Source organism: Cheilinus undulatus, linkage group 8, assembly GCF_018320785.1.
Source record: "Cheilinus undulatus linkage group 8, ASM1832078v1, whole genome shotgun sequence".
NCBI classification, from domain to species: domain Eukaryota; kingdom Metazoa; phylum Chordata; class Actinopteri; order Labriformes; family Labridae; genus Cheilinus; species Cheilinus undulatus.
Window position 1 is genome coordinate 14,092,209 of NC_054872.1, and position 14,621 is coordinate 14,106,829.

At 37.9% G+C, this 14,621-nt stretch overlaps 2 protein-coding genes across 8 annotated transcripts in view; one reads left to right on the forward strand and one right to left on the reverse strand.

Annotated features, from left to right (window-relative positions):
* Positions 1–2,403, forward strand: part of LOC121513113 (myelin basic protein-like) — a 32,745-nt gene extending 30,342 nt beyond the window's left edge. For all 5 annotated transcript variants that reach the window (XM_041792636.1, XM_041792635.1, XM_041792639.1 and 2 more), the window contains one exon: positions 941–2,403. Coding sequence is in view for 3 of the 5 variants with exons in the window: in XM_041792635.1 (XP_041648569.1) it covers positions 941–973 (33 nt within the window). In the remaining 2 variants the exon portion in view is untranslated. The remainder of the gene's footprint in view (positions 1–940) is intronic.
* A 3,048-nt stretch (positions 2,404–5,451) lies between these two features.
* The window catches only part of LOC121512974 (zinc finger protein 236-like), a 99,179-nt gene continuing 90,009 nt past the window's right edge, over positions 5,452–14,621 (reverse strand). For all 3 annotated transcript variants that reach the window (XM_041792414.1, XM_041792417.1, XM_041792416.1), the window contains 2 exons: positions 12,672–12,845; positions 5,452–6,480 (listed from right to left, as the gene is read on the reverse strand). In XM_041792414.1, the coding sequence (XP_041648348.1) occupies positions 6,362–6,480; positions 12,672–12,845 (293 nt within the window). In that variant the 3' untranslated portion in view covers positions 5,452–6,361. The remainder of the gene's footprint in view (positions 6,481–12,671; positions 12,846–14,621) is intronic.

Consider the following 14,621-nt stretch of genomic DNA (forward strand, 5'->3'; position numbering starts at 1 on the left):
TTATAACATTCTTTAGTGTCACATTTTATTTCAAAAGTGTGCAGCCTGTGTCATGTAGGAAGGAAGGAAGTATTTAAGTCCTATTTAGTCCTATTTATTTCCAGTCAAAAAATATCTAACTGCCATTTTTGTGAGCCAAAATCCCATGGCATGCTCAAATTGAAATCATATTTTGAGATATTAACCATAAAAATGAGACCAGCCATATTTTAAACATTACAATCAATGCAAGTCTTATTTTTCTAGTCTTGTATCTTTAAATATGTTTATTTCTGTCTGGATTTAACAGGTGAAATTGGCTTAAAATATAAGATTGTAGTTTTTGCAGCATTTCTCATAAGCTAAAGTGGTGTAACATAAATTCTCCACCTCTTCAGCTTGATTCCTACTGATCAGATTCTGGTTGCATGTTTGAAATACATCTGTGCCCATCACTGGGTCATTTTGGCTTCATCCTGGTCAATAAGAGGAGACTGGGGTATGCTGTCCATTTGTATATACGGTCTAAAGCGCCATTATTTGGTGGAAAACTTGTGAAAGTGCAAAGTAAGTAATTTATGCTGCTTGATGCTTTGTTTTTATGCAATACTATATGAATTAATGCGTGAAAAAAACATGACGATTTTTTTACACATTTTGTTGAAATACTAAAAGCCAGACAGCTCTCTGTTTTAAAGGCTTCATAATGTCGATGGTAAAGAGTTAAGAACAGTTCTGAGAAGCCATTACTGCCCTCAAAAGTTAACATGCTTTTTATTTAAGTGCTGACAAGCCTTCAGAGAAATCTTATTCCTGAGCTGATTCCTGTCATCACAAACTGTGTGCTTTGACCACTGGGCCAGACTCCAGAAATATCAGAGTAGTCCATTAATGCAAAACGAGACCTGAAGGACTCCCACCTCCTCATACTCATCAGCTGTGTCTCTTCTCTGTCACTCAGGGAAGCAGGAGTGCTTCTCCAGCCAAACGCTGAAGTCCCACAACGACCTCCATCCAACAGCACGAGGGCAAAGATCAACACCATGGGACTCAAGTGGGGAAAAGAGGAAGAAAAGGAGGAAATCTTATCACCCCTTAACCTCACTCTCCCCTCTCCACCTCTGATAACACTCTAATAACGTACGCTAAATCCCCCGTCTCCCCCTTAGTGCCTCCCTATGTTACTTTTGGCTGGTAGATAGCGACACAATCTGTTGCCCCCTCCCTCCCTTGCATGCTTTTTGCCGAGTCTGTGCACTCATCATGATCGGTGTGAACTGTTAGCTGAAAGTGATCCTGAAGCCGCTCACGTGTGCAGCCTGAATGACCCCCAGACCCCGACCCGACCTTTCCCAAACCTCATTGCCATGGCTCTCCGTTCATGTGCTTGAGTTTCTGTGGACGTCTTTGAGGATTTTTCTAACAAAAATAGCGGGAAAACCTGAGCAGACCCGAATCAGGAGAAGGTTTCCGGCCGGTGCGGGTCCGACTGACTCGACTGTCATTGCCGCTTGCTGATTGGATGAAAAGGCCGGGTCATTTCTGGTTTATAAAGAGTGGTTTTCTGTCTTGTCGTACTGTCTTTGTCTTTCCTTGTGAACCCAAACATAAACCTTTGTTTTTGAAAGATAACACACTTTACATTATGAAGAGAGCCATTTTGGTCATTGTGTTTTCATTCGACCCTTTTAGCTGTAGTTAAGTGTCCTGTCTTTAGTGTTGTGTTGATCCATGTTCGTCCTATAAGCCTTTAGGCTGGCTGTGGGTTTTGTGGTAAAAAGTGATTTTTAAACCTTCTAAATCAATTTTCTGCAAATAAAACTAAGAAAAAAAAACACAAATTAGTCCTTGCTAACATCAATTATTCTCATTCCAAGAGATAATGGCACATATTTATCACTTATATTGCACTGTTTCCAGCGTTAAAACTGCCACTCTGAATCTTAGAGATCTGGTGTTGCATTATGCCAGATTAAGACGTCTCCTCTGTGCTTTATGTAGTCTAGGTCACCTCTTTGTTTTCATGCAAAGCACACATAAATTCATTCCTCACTATGCAACAAGTGCCTTTCCTCCTGACTACCAAAGCAACACGCTGCCTTTCCTTCTTGTGGGAAAAAAACACAAACACAGTTTCAAAAAGGTGCTCTCAAACTAACTTTGTACAAGTTTTATGAGAAAAGTTCAGCTCCAACATCGTGCTGATCCAAACATCCATCCTCCAGACGTGTTCATAAGCAGGCGTGTGTGATGTGTAGCCTTCATCTCTCCTTGTGTTTGCTTGAGTCTTTGTGAGTGCTGTGTCGTGTTGAATGGATCCTGTGGTTGAATGTAAAAGATCCTCTTCATTATTGTATGTGTAATAAAACATGACCAGCCACTTAACTGAGAATAAAAAAATAAAAAATGATAAAACCACCTCTACTTTCTGGCCTCTGAAGTGTGTTTTGTTCAGCGTGGCGCAAAAAAATTGAGTGAAATGGTGCCATTGGGTCAGGTCATCGTAATGAGGGACAAAGGTATGACACACTTTCTCTCATAAAACCAGAATCTATGAGTCATTTCATAATCAGGGTTCAGGCCCAGCTCTGAGGACTGCAGCAGATGGAGCACCACTCAGTCTGGAGTGTAGTGTTTACAGAGAACATGCATTAGCATGTCAGGATGTATCACAAAGGAACAAAGCTTACAGTGGCACTGAAAATATGAATGAAACATACATAACTTTCAATTCATATTTCAATTCCTCCAGCAGGACACAATGGTGATGATTTCATAACATGTTATTTAATCCCTTTGAATAAAGCATCATGTTTACTCCTACAACAATATCTGTGTTAAATAATGAAACATACTTCAGGAAAAATTGAAAACAGCCTGTTATGGTTGTTCTCCTTTGATAGGAACAAAAGTAAAGCCTGTTTACAGAGAGGGGACAGTATATGGATCATATCAAATAAAGAGGACAGTATGACAGCAGGGTAGTGGCTTTCTTGTGTTACCAAATAAGTTTGATAACTTTAAATGCAGGGGTGGACTCAGGATGTCTGAGTGGCAGGGATAAAAATGATAAAAAGGGCACCTTGTGGTGCAGAGAGGCACCATCGTTCTTAAAGTTGTCATAAGTGTCTTCGTTGAGATTCTACTACACCTCTGTAAAAACAGCCAAAGAATTATGAACCATTTAATCACTGATTTAACAAAGATTCACAAGCAAGGATGTCAGTGTAGATGAACTTTACACCAAGGAGCTAATAGCACTTCATTGCACTTTCTTCTCACTTCAAGAACTGTGAGGACACCCTGCTCACTGGAGGACAACCTGAGGGTAATTTATCATGTATTGCCCATTCAAAGACAGACTAGACACTTTAACATATCCACTTAAAGGGCACTAAGCCAGTTTATTTTCTACAAAGAGGGCACTCAGAAGGGCAGTTTGTTTAATTTTGTCTATTTAGAGGGCACCAATGAGGGCTCTTTGAAAAACTTTGTCCTCTCAGAGAGTACAAAGCCTAACTTTGTCAGCTTGGAGGGCAATGAGACAAATTTTGTCCAGATAGAGGACACTCAAGAGTGCAATTTGGGTATTTTTTGCCTAATCAGAAGGCATTTATGAGGGCTCTTTTTCATTTTTTTCCCTGTTAGAGAGCACAAAGCCAAACTTTGTCTACTTAGATGACAACAAAGTGGGCAATTTGTCAAATATGGTCCACTTTACCGAGCTTTGTCCACTTACAGTGCACCAAATCAGGCATTAAGCCAACTTCTGTCCACGTAGAGGGCACTTAGAGGACTCATTTTTTTAGGGGGCACTAAGCCAAACTAGTCCACTTAGAGGGCACTGAAGTGGGTAATTTGGCAATTTTTGTTCACTTAAAAGGCACCAAAGAGGTCAGTGTGATGTTTATCTACCATAATGGCATACAAGAGGGGCACTGAAGTGGTGATTTTTCGAACAAGTATTGTTAACGTGCAATCTCCATCTAATTCTCTGCTTCACACTTCGTTGTTTTTCTGTTCATGCCACGTTTTATTGCACCAGTTTTTAATGCAAGTAAATATTTTCTAAAAGCTGTATACCCAGATTTATATGCACTTGCTCATTATTTCAAATTATGAACTATGAGCGCGAGCTTGTTCATTTCATTGTGAACTTGCACAACACCGAATCTAATATCCATGGTACCTAAGCAAACTAGATGTATATGTATATGCAATCAGAAACACTGAATACATATACCTTTCATTTTTATGCAAGCGCTCACACTGGGTGCCAACCTGGCTTAATCAGTGCTCCTTCAAGGTCATAGTTTCAGTTAGGTTTGATGATGCAGTGCAGAAGGCCTGGCCTCACAGTTACAGGCTGTGCCCCATGTAAGGAGGTTGTTGCCTGGGTTTATGTCCCATGTGTGGCTTCTTTCTTGCATATAATTCTCCATTCTCTCTTTTGGCTTGAAGTCGACTAGTCACTCACCACAAGATTAGGCATTACAATGCCTAATGTCTAGCCCTTTTAATTGATTTATTTAAGGTTTCTGACACTGTAGACCACAATTTACTGATACATGTGCTTCATCACATTGGCATGTCATACCAAGCAGCATCATAGTTTGCCAACCGTTTGATTGGCAATGTGTTCAGATGGCTGGATCCACCTCTTCTTTTCTGGAGGTCAAAAAGGCTTGCCTCAAGATTCAGACTTAGGACCTATTTTATTCTGGTATGTTATATACCATATTAACCTTTTGTTCTTTGCGCTTGTACCAAAAAATGTTTGTAAGCTGCCTGTTTTTAGGAGAATATGGATTATGATTTTCAAAATATATAAATTATTGTTTATTTTAAACTATACCTTTTTCCTAGAATCATTCATGATTTCATCAATGACTAGTTGAAGTTTAGTCGACTTTTATCACATGAAAATCGACTTTAAACATTCTCAAGTCGTGCAACCCCTACTATGCATTATCTTGTACAAAATAAAGGCTCAAAGCCCCCTTCCAATCACCCAATCAGTGAAATAGATTCACTGATTATGTCACTGTTATCCTAAAAAAGCCACTGATCTTTCATAGTATGCACTTTTGGTTGTTGTGGAGGACCCGTGGTTAAATAAAGGTTAAGTACCTACATTAAGTCACTAAAATATATGCATCAGTTTCTTTAACTAAATGCAATATCAAAACATACTTCCAGACGCTTAAAAACAATTGCATGTGTCATCAGCTACTTTCATAAAACATGCAAAAAGGGATCAGCTTGCCAAAAATGGGTCCAAACACACCAAAATAAGGTTCTGAAGGACAGACAGGAAATCTAAATCATTAACTGGGAAAAAATTAATTAAGATTAAAGATTAATTTAACTGTAAGAAAGTGGTGTAGTAACAGGAGAAATAAAGACCTGACCTTTCGAATAGGTAGAAAAATTACTTTAATTTTCTTAATTTAATATGGACAATAGAAAATACAGCTGCAAAAAGGAGCCAAAAAAGAGCTTAACATCTGTACACTGGCTTGGCCTCATAACAAAAACAATATTATGCTCAAATTACATATTTCCAACCAATCCATGTCATGGTGGTTCATCTGAAAATATATATTCATCTAACTACACATATTTACAGAATGGACCACAGTAAAGAAAACATTGATGCTGTGGGGCTCAATGAAATATAATGCTGGCATGTTCAGCCACAAACCTACACTGTATTAAATATGCTTGCTCAGCATGTTTGGTACAAAATATCTGGCTCTGTTGTATATCAAGAACAAACATGTTAACATATTGAAAATGATATTCACTTCAAAATGAAATATTTACAGTATAAATATGTAAAAAAGTGCCACATGTCTTGTTGGCCAGTGAAAAAAAAGAAAAAAACCATTTTGTTCTGTAACATAAAAGTTAATGAAACATGACAACAGTGCAGCTGGTTGCAGCTCTCCCAAGTGCTCTTGTAAAAAAAAAAAAAAAAAAACAACAACACAGACTGATATCAGAGTATGTTTACACAGGTTACATGGAGTCAACATGGGGTCACCTGCATGTCCAGGATGGAGAATTCACTGAGATGTGTGTTATATTCTATAAAAAAAAAAAAAAAAAAAAATTCTCCGGAGGTCATCATGTGGTCTTCATGACAGACAGAGTAGCAGAATAGACAAACATGATTAAACCAATCACAGCGATCCAGATCCCTCTAACCACACTGCTGATCTGGGGGAATAATAAGGGGCTGCAGCTGGGGATAAAAGCCCTCCATCTGCAGTGGAGAGAAACTCTAACATCTTCAGTCTGTTTCTGACTAATTGACCCTTCCACAGGAGGAAAATGTTTGGCAAAGCAATGTCTAGTAATAAACTAGAGTGGTTTGTGTTCAGGGGAAGACGTGCCAGTGTCCCGATGATTCAGGAACCACCTCCAGGTCTAGATCTGGTGTTACTTCAACCTGTGGGGCTGATTCTTCCTCACCCAGAGCCACTTCTTGGACCTGACCTGAAATGGGAAAACGAAATGGGGAGAATAAGAAGATGTTTACAGACTTGTATGCAGTAAACCCCTATTTGACATCAGTAATAACTCGGTTAGTAAACCAGAAGCCCATTAACACACATCTGTATTCAATTTGCCTGTGGCTGTCATGAAAATGAGACTGTTTCTTCCCCCTTCTGACTCATCTAACGTTTGCTTTAATATCCTACTTTCTCTCCGTCTCCTCTGCCCCTTACATAAACTATGTAATGAGACCTGACAGCTGTGGAACATGCTCATTGTGAGTTTTGAATATGAGCCATGTGTCATTGTATGCTCAGCTTTGAATAACTCAAGCACAAAATAACAATAAGTCACTTTGGCACAGGCGGAGAAGTCCAGACTCACTGATTCTCCAGCTCCAAGCCTGGCACTGAATTTAGTTTTCAGTGAGACTCATTTTATTGTCATCTTGTATTTTACTTCTCTGCATCTGGAACACTCAGAAGACAGATTGCACCTTGAATCCTCCAATGTTTTCTCTATTTGACATGAATAAACCGATTCATTGGCCAATTCAAGTAAAAAATAATTACACCCAACCTCTATGCTAATTTAGCATAATGTTCTTGAATGTAATCAAGTACAGACACGGAGTGATTACTGGGAGCTGAGCTCCCGCTGCTTTCTAGGAACATTGACTGAAATGAAATACTGTTCAGTTTCTAAGGAAAATTACCTGATGGGTCCGTGGATTAAAGCATGTGTGAGAATGAACAGAAGCTGGAAAATAAATCATTATTGCTCCTGTGGAACTGTATGACCTGAAGTCCAATTTGAAATGCTCATTTTTTTTATTGAAAGTGGAACAGCTCTGCTCCTGCAGCTTTTTCCTCACAATATGTTTGATGCCAACATGACTGTAGATCTGCTGTAGCTTCAGCAGTGAAGATGCTTGCAGGGTGGTATTCAGATCCATGGAATCCCATAAAAGAACTATTAAATTTCCCAGGGAATAATGTTTGGAAAAATGAAAAATGAAAATGACAAATCCATTCACTTAATAATTATTGATTCCTACAATTTTGGATCACTTAAAAATGCCATAAAATCCTTTCTGTTCTAATGTTCTTTCTTTAATGCTTTGTAAATGTTTGCCAGCTTGAGTATAGTAAACTTAATGCTGGCATTTCCATCTGTGCACCCTCTTTATCTTCTCTGGCACACTGTGTTTTGTGTGGCTGGGCATGCTGCCTCTCCCCCTGGTCCCTCTACCTGTAGGCTCCAGCACACCTGAGCATAATCAAGAATGAAGGGAGTATTTAGAGGCACAGGGGGGAGGAGCTTGTAGCCTCACATTTCTGGATAAGTGGCGAGGAGGTTAGTTTACTTATCCCTTTCCTTCTTGTTTAGTTAATCGATTGTTATTTCCAAGCATCTTTCTTTTCCTTTACGTTATCTCATCAATGCATGTTCAGACTGCTGTGTTTTGTTGTTTTAGTTTGGGCTGTAGTTTGCTGGTAGTCCTATTTACAAATTTTCTTTAAAACTCAAGTTTTAAATATTTCGCCTTATTTGGGGTGGTGGCTGATCCAGTGGCCAATTGTAGGTTAGCCAAATCCACCACCCCTCTCTTGCTGTTTTTGGCCGATGCCTACTGCCCCTTTCATTTCATACATTTAATCTATTAACTGATTGCATTCATTTATTTAATACCAATAAAGCTTAGACTTGTTGTTTATTTCTTTATTTATTTATTCATTGGTGTCCATTCTTTACATGTTACTGGTCTTCTTGTGTTTGAGGTTTGACTGTTAATTAATTTGTTTATTTGAGAGGCTGTAACACACTGATTCTGCAAGATGTGACAGTCATGGGTTATTGTAACATCAGCTAACTGGATTCTACAATCCCTGGGTAAAAGCAAGCGTAAGCTGACTTGTTCAACGTACAGCATAATGCCTGCAAATCAAAGTGAAGTAGTTTGGGATTGATTTGAATGTTGTCAGAATGGAAATAAGAAGAACAGCCAACAACTGCTGACTGACATCCCTTTCTGAATCTTCCAGGCCAATCTGAAAGGTTAGTAAAAATAACAAAATCAATTGTCTGTGTAATTTCTAAGACCTGTCCTCTTACAGCTTTATCAACACTGAGGCTTTAGATTTATGATAGCATAAATTTTCATTGGCAACATTTTGATAAATAAAGTAAGCTGGCTAAAACTCATAAATCTTATTGAAAAATGATATCTTCAATCTTCATTTAAGGTTTTCCTGCATGTATCTATATTATTGCAATCAGTTGATATAAACAACACAAATAATAGAAGCTCCACTATCTCAAACACATTTTATCATACTATTTGATGTCTATAATACCAGCCTCCTAGTGCACAGCAGACTGGAGTAGATACTGAAATAAGGAACCTATATGTAACAAATATGGGATGTATTGTGAACCCGAAATTGGTAAAATAAATAAATAAATAAATAAATAAATAGATAAATTGTACTACTGAATATGTTAAATGATATTACTGAATCATGAGCCCTGCCATTCAACCAAAAACCTTAACTGTGAGCTACTTTGAGTCTTACACCTGTAGTGATGGCCTTCACTTCTTATTACAAACACAACCAAAGACCAATATGAGTTAACTCTGAGAGTCACCGTAGATTTAATTTTTTTAGTTTCCAAAAAAAAACTATTTAAGGAAGGTTGAAGTCCACAAATAGGCTATGAGCCCTGTAAGGCTTTGGTTTGCTTTAGCCTTATGCTAAAGCTGACCAGGATTTTTATCCAGACAATGAAACCAGGACAAAGGTTGAGAGGTAACATCAGTAACTCATCTGCAGCCAGCACATCTGCATAAATGTCCTGCCAATTCCTTTACAATTGTTGAGACATTTCTCAGGATGAGTGTGAAATCTAACCAGCTGGTAGCATAAAAAGAAAGTTCACCAAAATCACAGAGGTGCATCCTCTGAGTATCAACTTCTGTACCAAATCTGATAAACCCATCTGTACCACAAACATGATAGCTTTGACATACCATTGCACTGCACACATAGGGCATATGAACCCAAACACTTGAAAGATGCTGCTCTGCCAAACGAGACAAAAGGACTACTGTATGTCAAAACAGTACAATTTCTGCTAAAACTTAAAGTTTATCTTGGCCACATGTTCCCACTGTGTTTTTCACTCTTTTCTTCTTTTTCCAAGAAATAAAAACCTTTGCATGGCTGCTCCTGGATAGAAGCCAGACTCATATAACAAATGTAAGCGGGTGGTTGTCCTTTCAGTCCCATTTTGGTATTTCTGTCACATTAGGGAGCTTTAACTGTCTCTGTGTGTCTCCTCTCAAACCTAAAACCAATTTACTCTTCATATTGGAAGTGGGAAGGTTCATTTGCTTTCTGGCCAAATCACATTTATTTTTAAACGTATTTACTTTTACAGAAGGTTGATAAAAGTATATTGCGCTCATACTCAGACATTAAATGAAGAAGGAATTAGGCAGTATCTCCACCAATCTTCAAGGACTTAAATGACTGAATAAAAAGAATAACAATGTGGTTGAGGTCTAGACTAGGTGATTCAAAGAGAAGCTGTCACTGGAAGCAGTAATGACTTGAAATTCAGGACATGCATGTGCTCATATCAAAAAGTAAACTTTGCAGACAGCTTTGAGTGAAAGAAGTCATTTAGCCTGTAATCATGTTTCGTTGTTGCTCTTCATTATCACATAGACTTCAAGACAAGAGTGCATGAATATACACTGGCCACTTTATTAGGTACACTTTACTAATATCAGGCTGGGCCCCCTTTTGCCTTCAGAACTGCCTTAAATTTAGTGGCGTAGTTTCAACAAGGTGTTGGAAACATTCCTTAAAAACTTTGGTCCACATAGACATGATAGCATCACGCTGTTGCTGCAGATTTGTCGGCTGCACATCCATAATGCGAATCTCCTGTTCTGCCACATCCCAAAGGTGCTTTGCTGGATTGAGATCTGGTGACTGTGGAGGCCACTGGAGTCCATTTAACTCATTGTCATATTCAAGAAACCAGTTTGAGATGATCTGAGCTTAGTGACACTGTACATTATTCTGCTAGAAATAGCCGTCAAAAGATGGGTACACTGTGGTCATAAAGGGATGGACATGGTCAGCAACAATACTCAGGTAGGCTGTGGTGTTTACACGATGCTCAGTTGACACTAAAGGGCCCAAAATGTGGCAAGAAAACATCCCCCACCCCATTACACCACCACTACCAGCCTGAAACGTTGAGACAAGGCAGAGTGGATCTATGCTTTTATGTTTTTTTTTACCTCAAATTCTGACCCTATCATCTGAATGTCGCAGCTGAAATCAAAACTGATCAGACCAGGCAGCGTTGTTTCAATCTTCTTTTGTCCAATTGTGGTGAGTGCATCTGAATTGAAGCATCAGTTTCCTGCCCTGAGCTGACTGGAGTGATACCCAGTGTGATTTTCTGCTGCTGTAGCCCATCTGCTTCAAGGTTTCACATTTTGCATTCAAGGATGGTAGTCTGCATACCTTTGTTGTAATGAGTGTTTATTAGAAATATTGTTGCCTTTCATCATCTCGCACCAGGCTGAGATGGTTGTGAAAATCCCAGTCGATCAGCAAGTTCTGAAATACTCAGACCAGCCTGTCTGGTACCAACAACCATGCCATGTTCAAAGTCCCTTAAATCCCCTTTCTTTTTGATTCTGATGCTCATTTTAAACTTAAGAAAGTTGTCTCGGCCACATCTACCTAACTAAATGTATTGAGTTGCTGTCATTCATTAGCTGATTGGGCCAACAAGCAATTGAGCAGGTCTACCTAATAAAGTGGCTGGTGAGTTTATATTTGGGGTGTGAGATATTGGTGAAGGAAGGGATTAGGAAACTCAATGGACATTTTTAAATGTTCACCTCCTCTGCTCTCTGTCAGTTTATATAAATGTAACTTTTGAGTTTTAAGAAGAAAGCTGGATTTCAGAAACCAAAGTATTTATCAACCGTTGAATTTTAAATGGACCACCTCTGCTCACCCTCTTGCATCAGCTGTGTTAAAAATAGGCCTGTCAAATGACTGCTTTCTAAAACAGATTCATTCTCAAATTTTAATGGTCAACTGTACTTAATCACACTTTAAACTGAGTGTTGAAATAAAATTATTTAGCATTTCAACCGTTTTTATGTCCAACACTGCCACATCAAGAATTCTTACATTTGTCTTGATTTGCCATTCAAATTAATGCAGAGATGTAGGATCTTTAGATTTTTTTACTTGATTGCTGCCACACCAGTTTGGTCTGAAACCATGAATCAGAGGTAGGAGACAGGATTCATAGTGTATATCTGGCATTCTACAGTGTTTAAGACCGTAATACCATTAGAAATTGGCAGTAGTGCATGTACAAAATGACTCACTAACATGCAATGATCCCTGGGTAATGTGACAATATTTTTTGCTTTTCAACAGTTTAACTGATCTCTGTGTGAGTTACTCAGACAAGGTAAACAAATACACTAAGGGATTTTCTCAAGAATGCATTACCTTGCTGTTAGGATAAAAACCTGCTTTTATTTTGAAAGGAAATTAAGAACTTCTGGTGGTCCAAAGTTACAACATTAATTTCATTATAGGAAAGGCAACTTGCTCTTTACAGATTAAAATTGGATAAAAATAGCTAAAGGCAACAGTAAGTCACAAAGTGCATATTTTGACTTTCAGACTAAGCTGTCAGTATTTTTTTTTAAGTGATACATTCATAAGCATTTTACATCACTGGCAGCAGGGAGAAGCAATGATGGCTTGACTAAAGGGACAAAATTGCATGCAATAAGTGTTGGTTTAAAGAAGTTAATGCATTGATTCAGATATTTATTGCTCTGTGAAAAATAACCAGAAATAAGATTTGCAGTCCTTTTCGTTCAAAACTTTTGTACTTTTCTATTTGACAGATGATTTCTGGTCATTTATCATTGATTTATTTACAGCCATTGCAAAAAACAGTATTGGAAAGTAACATCTCAAAAAGAGGTGACAATTTTAATAGACACAAAACAGGAATCTGAAGGTTTGCTGTGTGAACAAAGCTGACAAAGAGAAAATGATCAGTAAGATTAATACTGATTTTGTGTAACACCTAAATGTTCATATTAGTAAGTGTGCTGGTGTGATGCTGCTCACCGTAGCCATGCGATCTCTTCATGTGGTGTTTCATGTTGCTCTTCTGGGTGAACCTGATGCTGCAGATCTCACACTTGAAGGGCTTCTTTCCAGTGTGTTTGACCATGTGGACCTGCAGAGCACTCTTCTGGTTGAAGGCTTTGTCACACTGAGTGCACTTGAAGGGACGCTCGCCTGCACCGAAAGCACAAACAAACAGATAAATGATAAAGACAGGGCTGCAGCACTCAGCAGTCTCATGTTTTTTAACAACTTTCAAGTCTATATAATGTATCAGGTACAAATAAAACAAGCTAGTTAAAAACAATTAAGCTGCTACTTCTCTTTGTGTCATATGCTCTAAATAATGTCATTAAACATGAACATGATTCTGCCTCATTTTATTCCATTAAACAAACTCAAGTACCTCAATAGCATCCCACACACTCAGGCGTGTTCTCACACATAACTGGCTGTACATACTGCACCTGAAGTTAATCTGTTTTGAAACTCTGCCATGTGAGAATTTGTGTTTTCTACATGGTTTTAACATACAACATTCTTATACCTGAATATTATATAAATAACCAAACACTGCTGTCAGTGGCTGATGCTTTTACATGTACATTCTTTACCTTCAAACTTATATTTGGATTAGTTAAAATAAACACAAGATGCTTGAGCTATTTTGTGAAGATAAGTGAAGAAAACTTTCATCCAAATTATATCCTTGTGCTCTGATGCTAAGGTACATAACCTACCACTTGGGAGGTCGGCCCTTTGTAACCACTACAACCCAAACAGCGCTGCCAGGTTCAACAGACCCCGGTTTAGGAAAGCTAGCCAGGTAGTGACATGCCCCCGCAAGTCAATTGTTAGGCAGCAACCTCCCCCTCATCAGTGTACCTTAGAATTTTACCGAACTGAACTAACTAAAGTGTTGCATGATTATCAGGTGTTAGGTTCTGTTTCTGCAGTTAGAGAACAATAAAACCTGTAATGAAATGACATATTATTACTTTGCGCTAGTTAGTGTTTGATGTGCTGATATCAAAAAAACTCAATAAAATGTTTTCTAACTTCTAGTGTAACATTTAATGAACTTCAAGTGTTCATTCTACACAGATATAAGGCTGAATGATTTGGAAATATAATCTAAATTTTTTTTTTTTTTTTTTTAACCCAATATTGCAATTGCGATTCAACATGCAATTTTTAAAGTTCCTCATCTTATGCATTTTACAACAAAAATGAGCAATTATTCATTCTATACTATAACCAACACAATATTAGATTAAAGTAGGGCAGAACAATTTTTAAAAAAATATCAAGTTGTGATGATTTCTTTTTACTCATTTTACAAATTTGATATCAACTGCTGTATTAAAGGGAATGATTTTTTTTATATGCTTCTCATTTTTAACTAGAAAAATAGGAATTTTTTTACACTATTCTAAAAATATGGCATTAGAATGATTACATAATATGTAATGCATAACATCTCTGCTGCAACAAAAGCTCTAAACTGGTATTTTGACTCAAATTTCAGGTTAAAGAAATATTGCACCTTCTGCGATCTGGAAATTGCAGCAGGCCATATTGCAATTTAATCTAACTTTCGATTAATTGCCCAGCCCTACACAGATATTATATTTTCTTCAATAAAAAAACAAGAAAGACCTTCTTTATTATAAAAAAAATATCTTGCTATATAAGTTTTATTCCGTTTTAAGACTTGTTATTTGATGCACATTCTTGAAGAGCAGCTACAAACATCAGCTAAAACTACAGAGAGCTGGAGGGATTTTCTCTTTAAAACTTTTCCAATGCTGCTCTGATGCAACAGACAACAAACCCCCACCCCCCCAAAAAACTAATGCCAAAAGGAATGCTGTTCAGAATCTCTAAAACTGTATCAAAATGAGTCTAATCAAATGCAAACAGGCCAGCAGAATTGTTCCTTTTGACTGC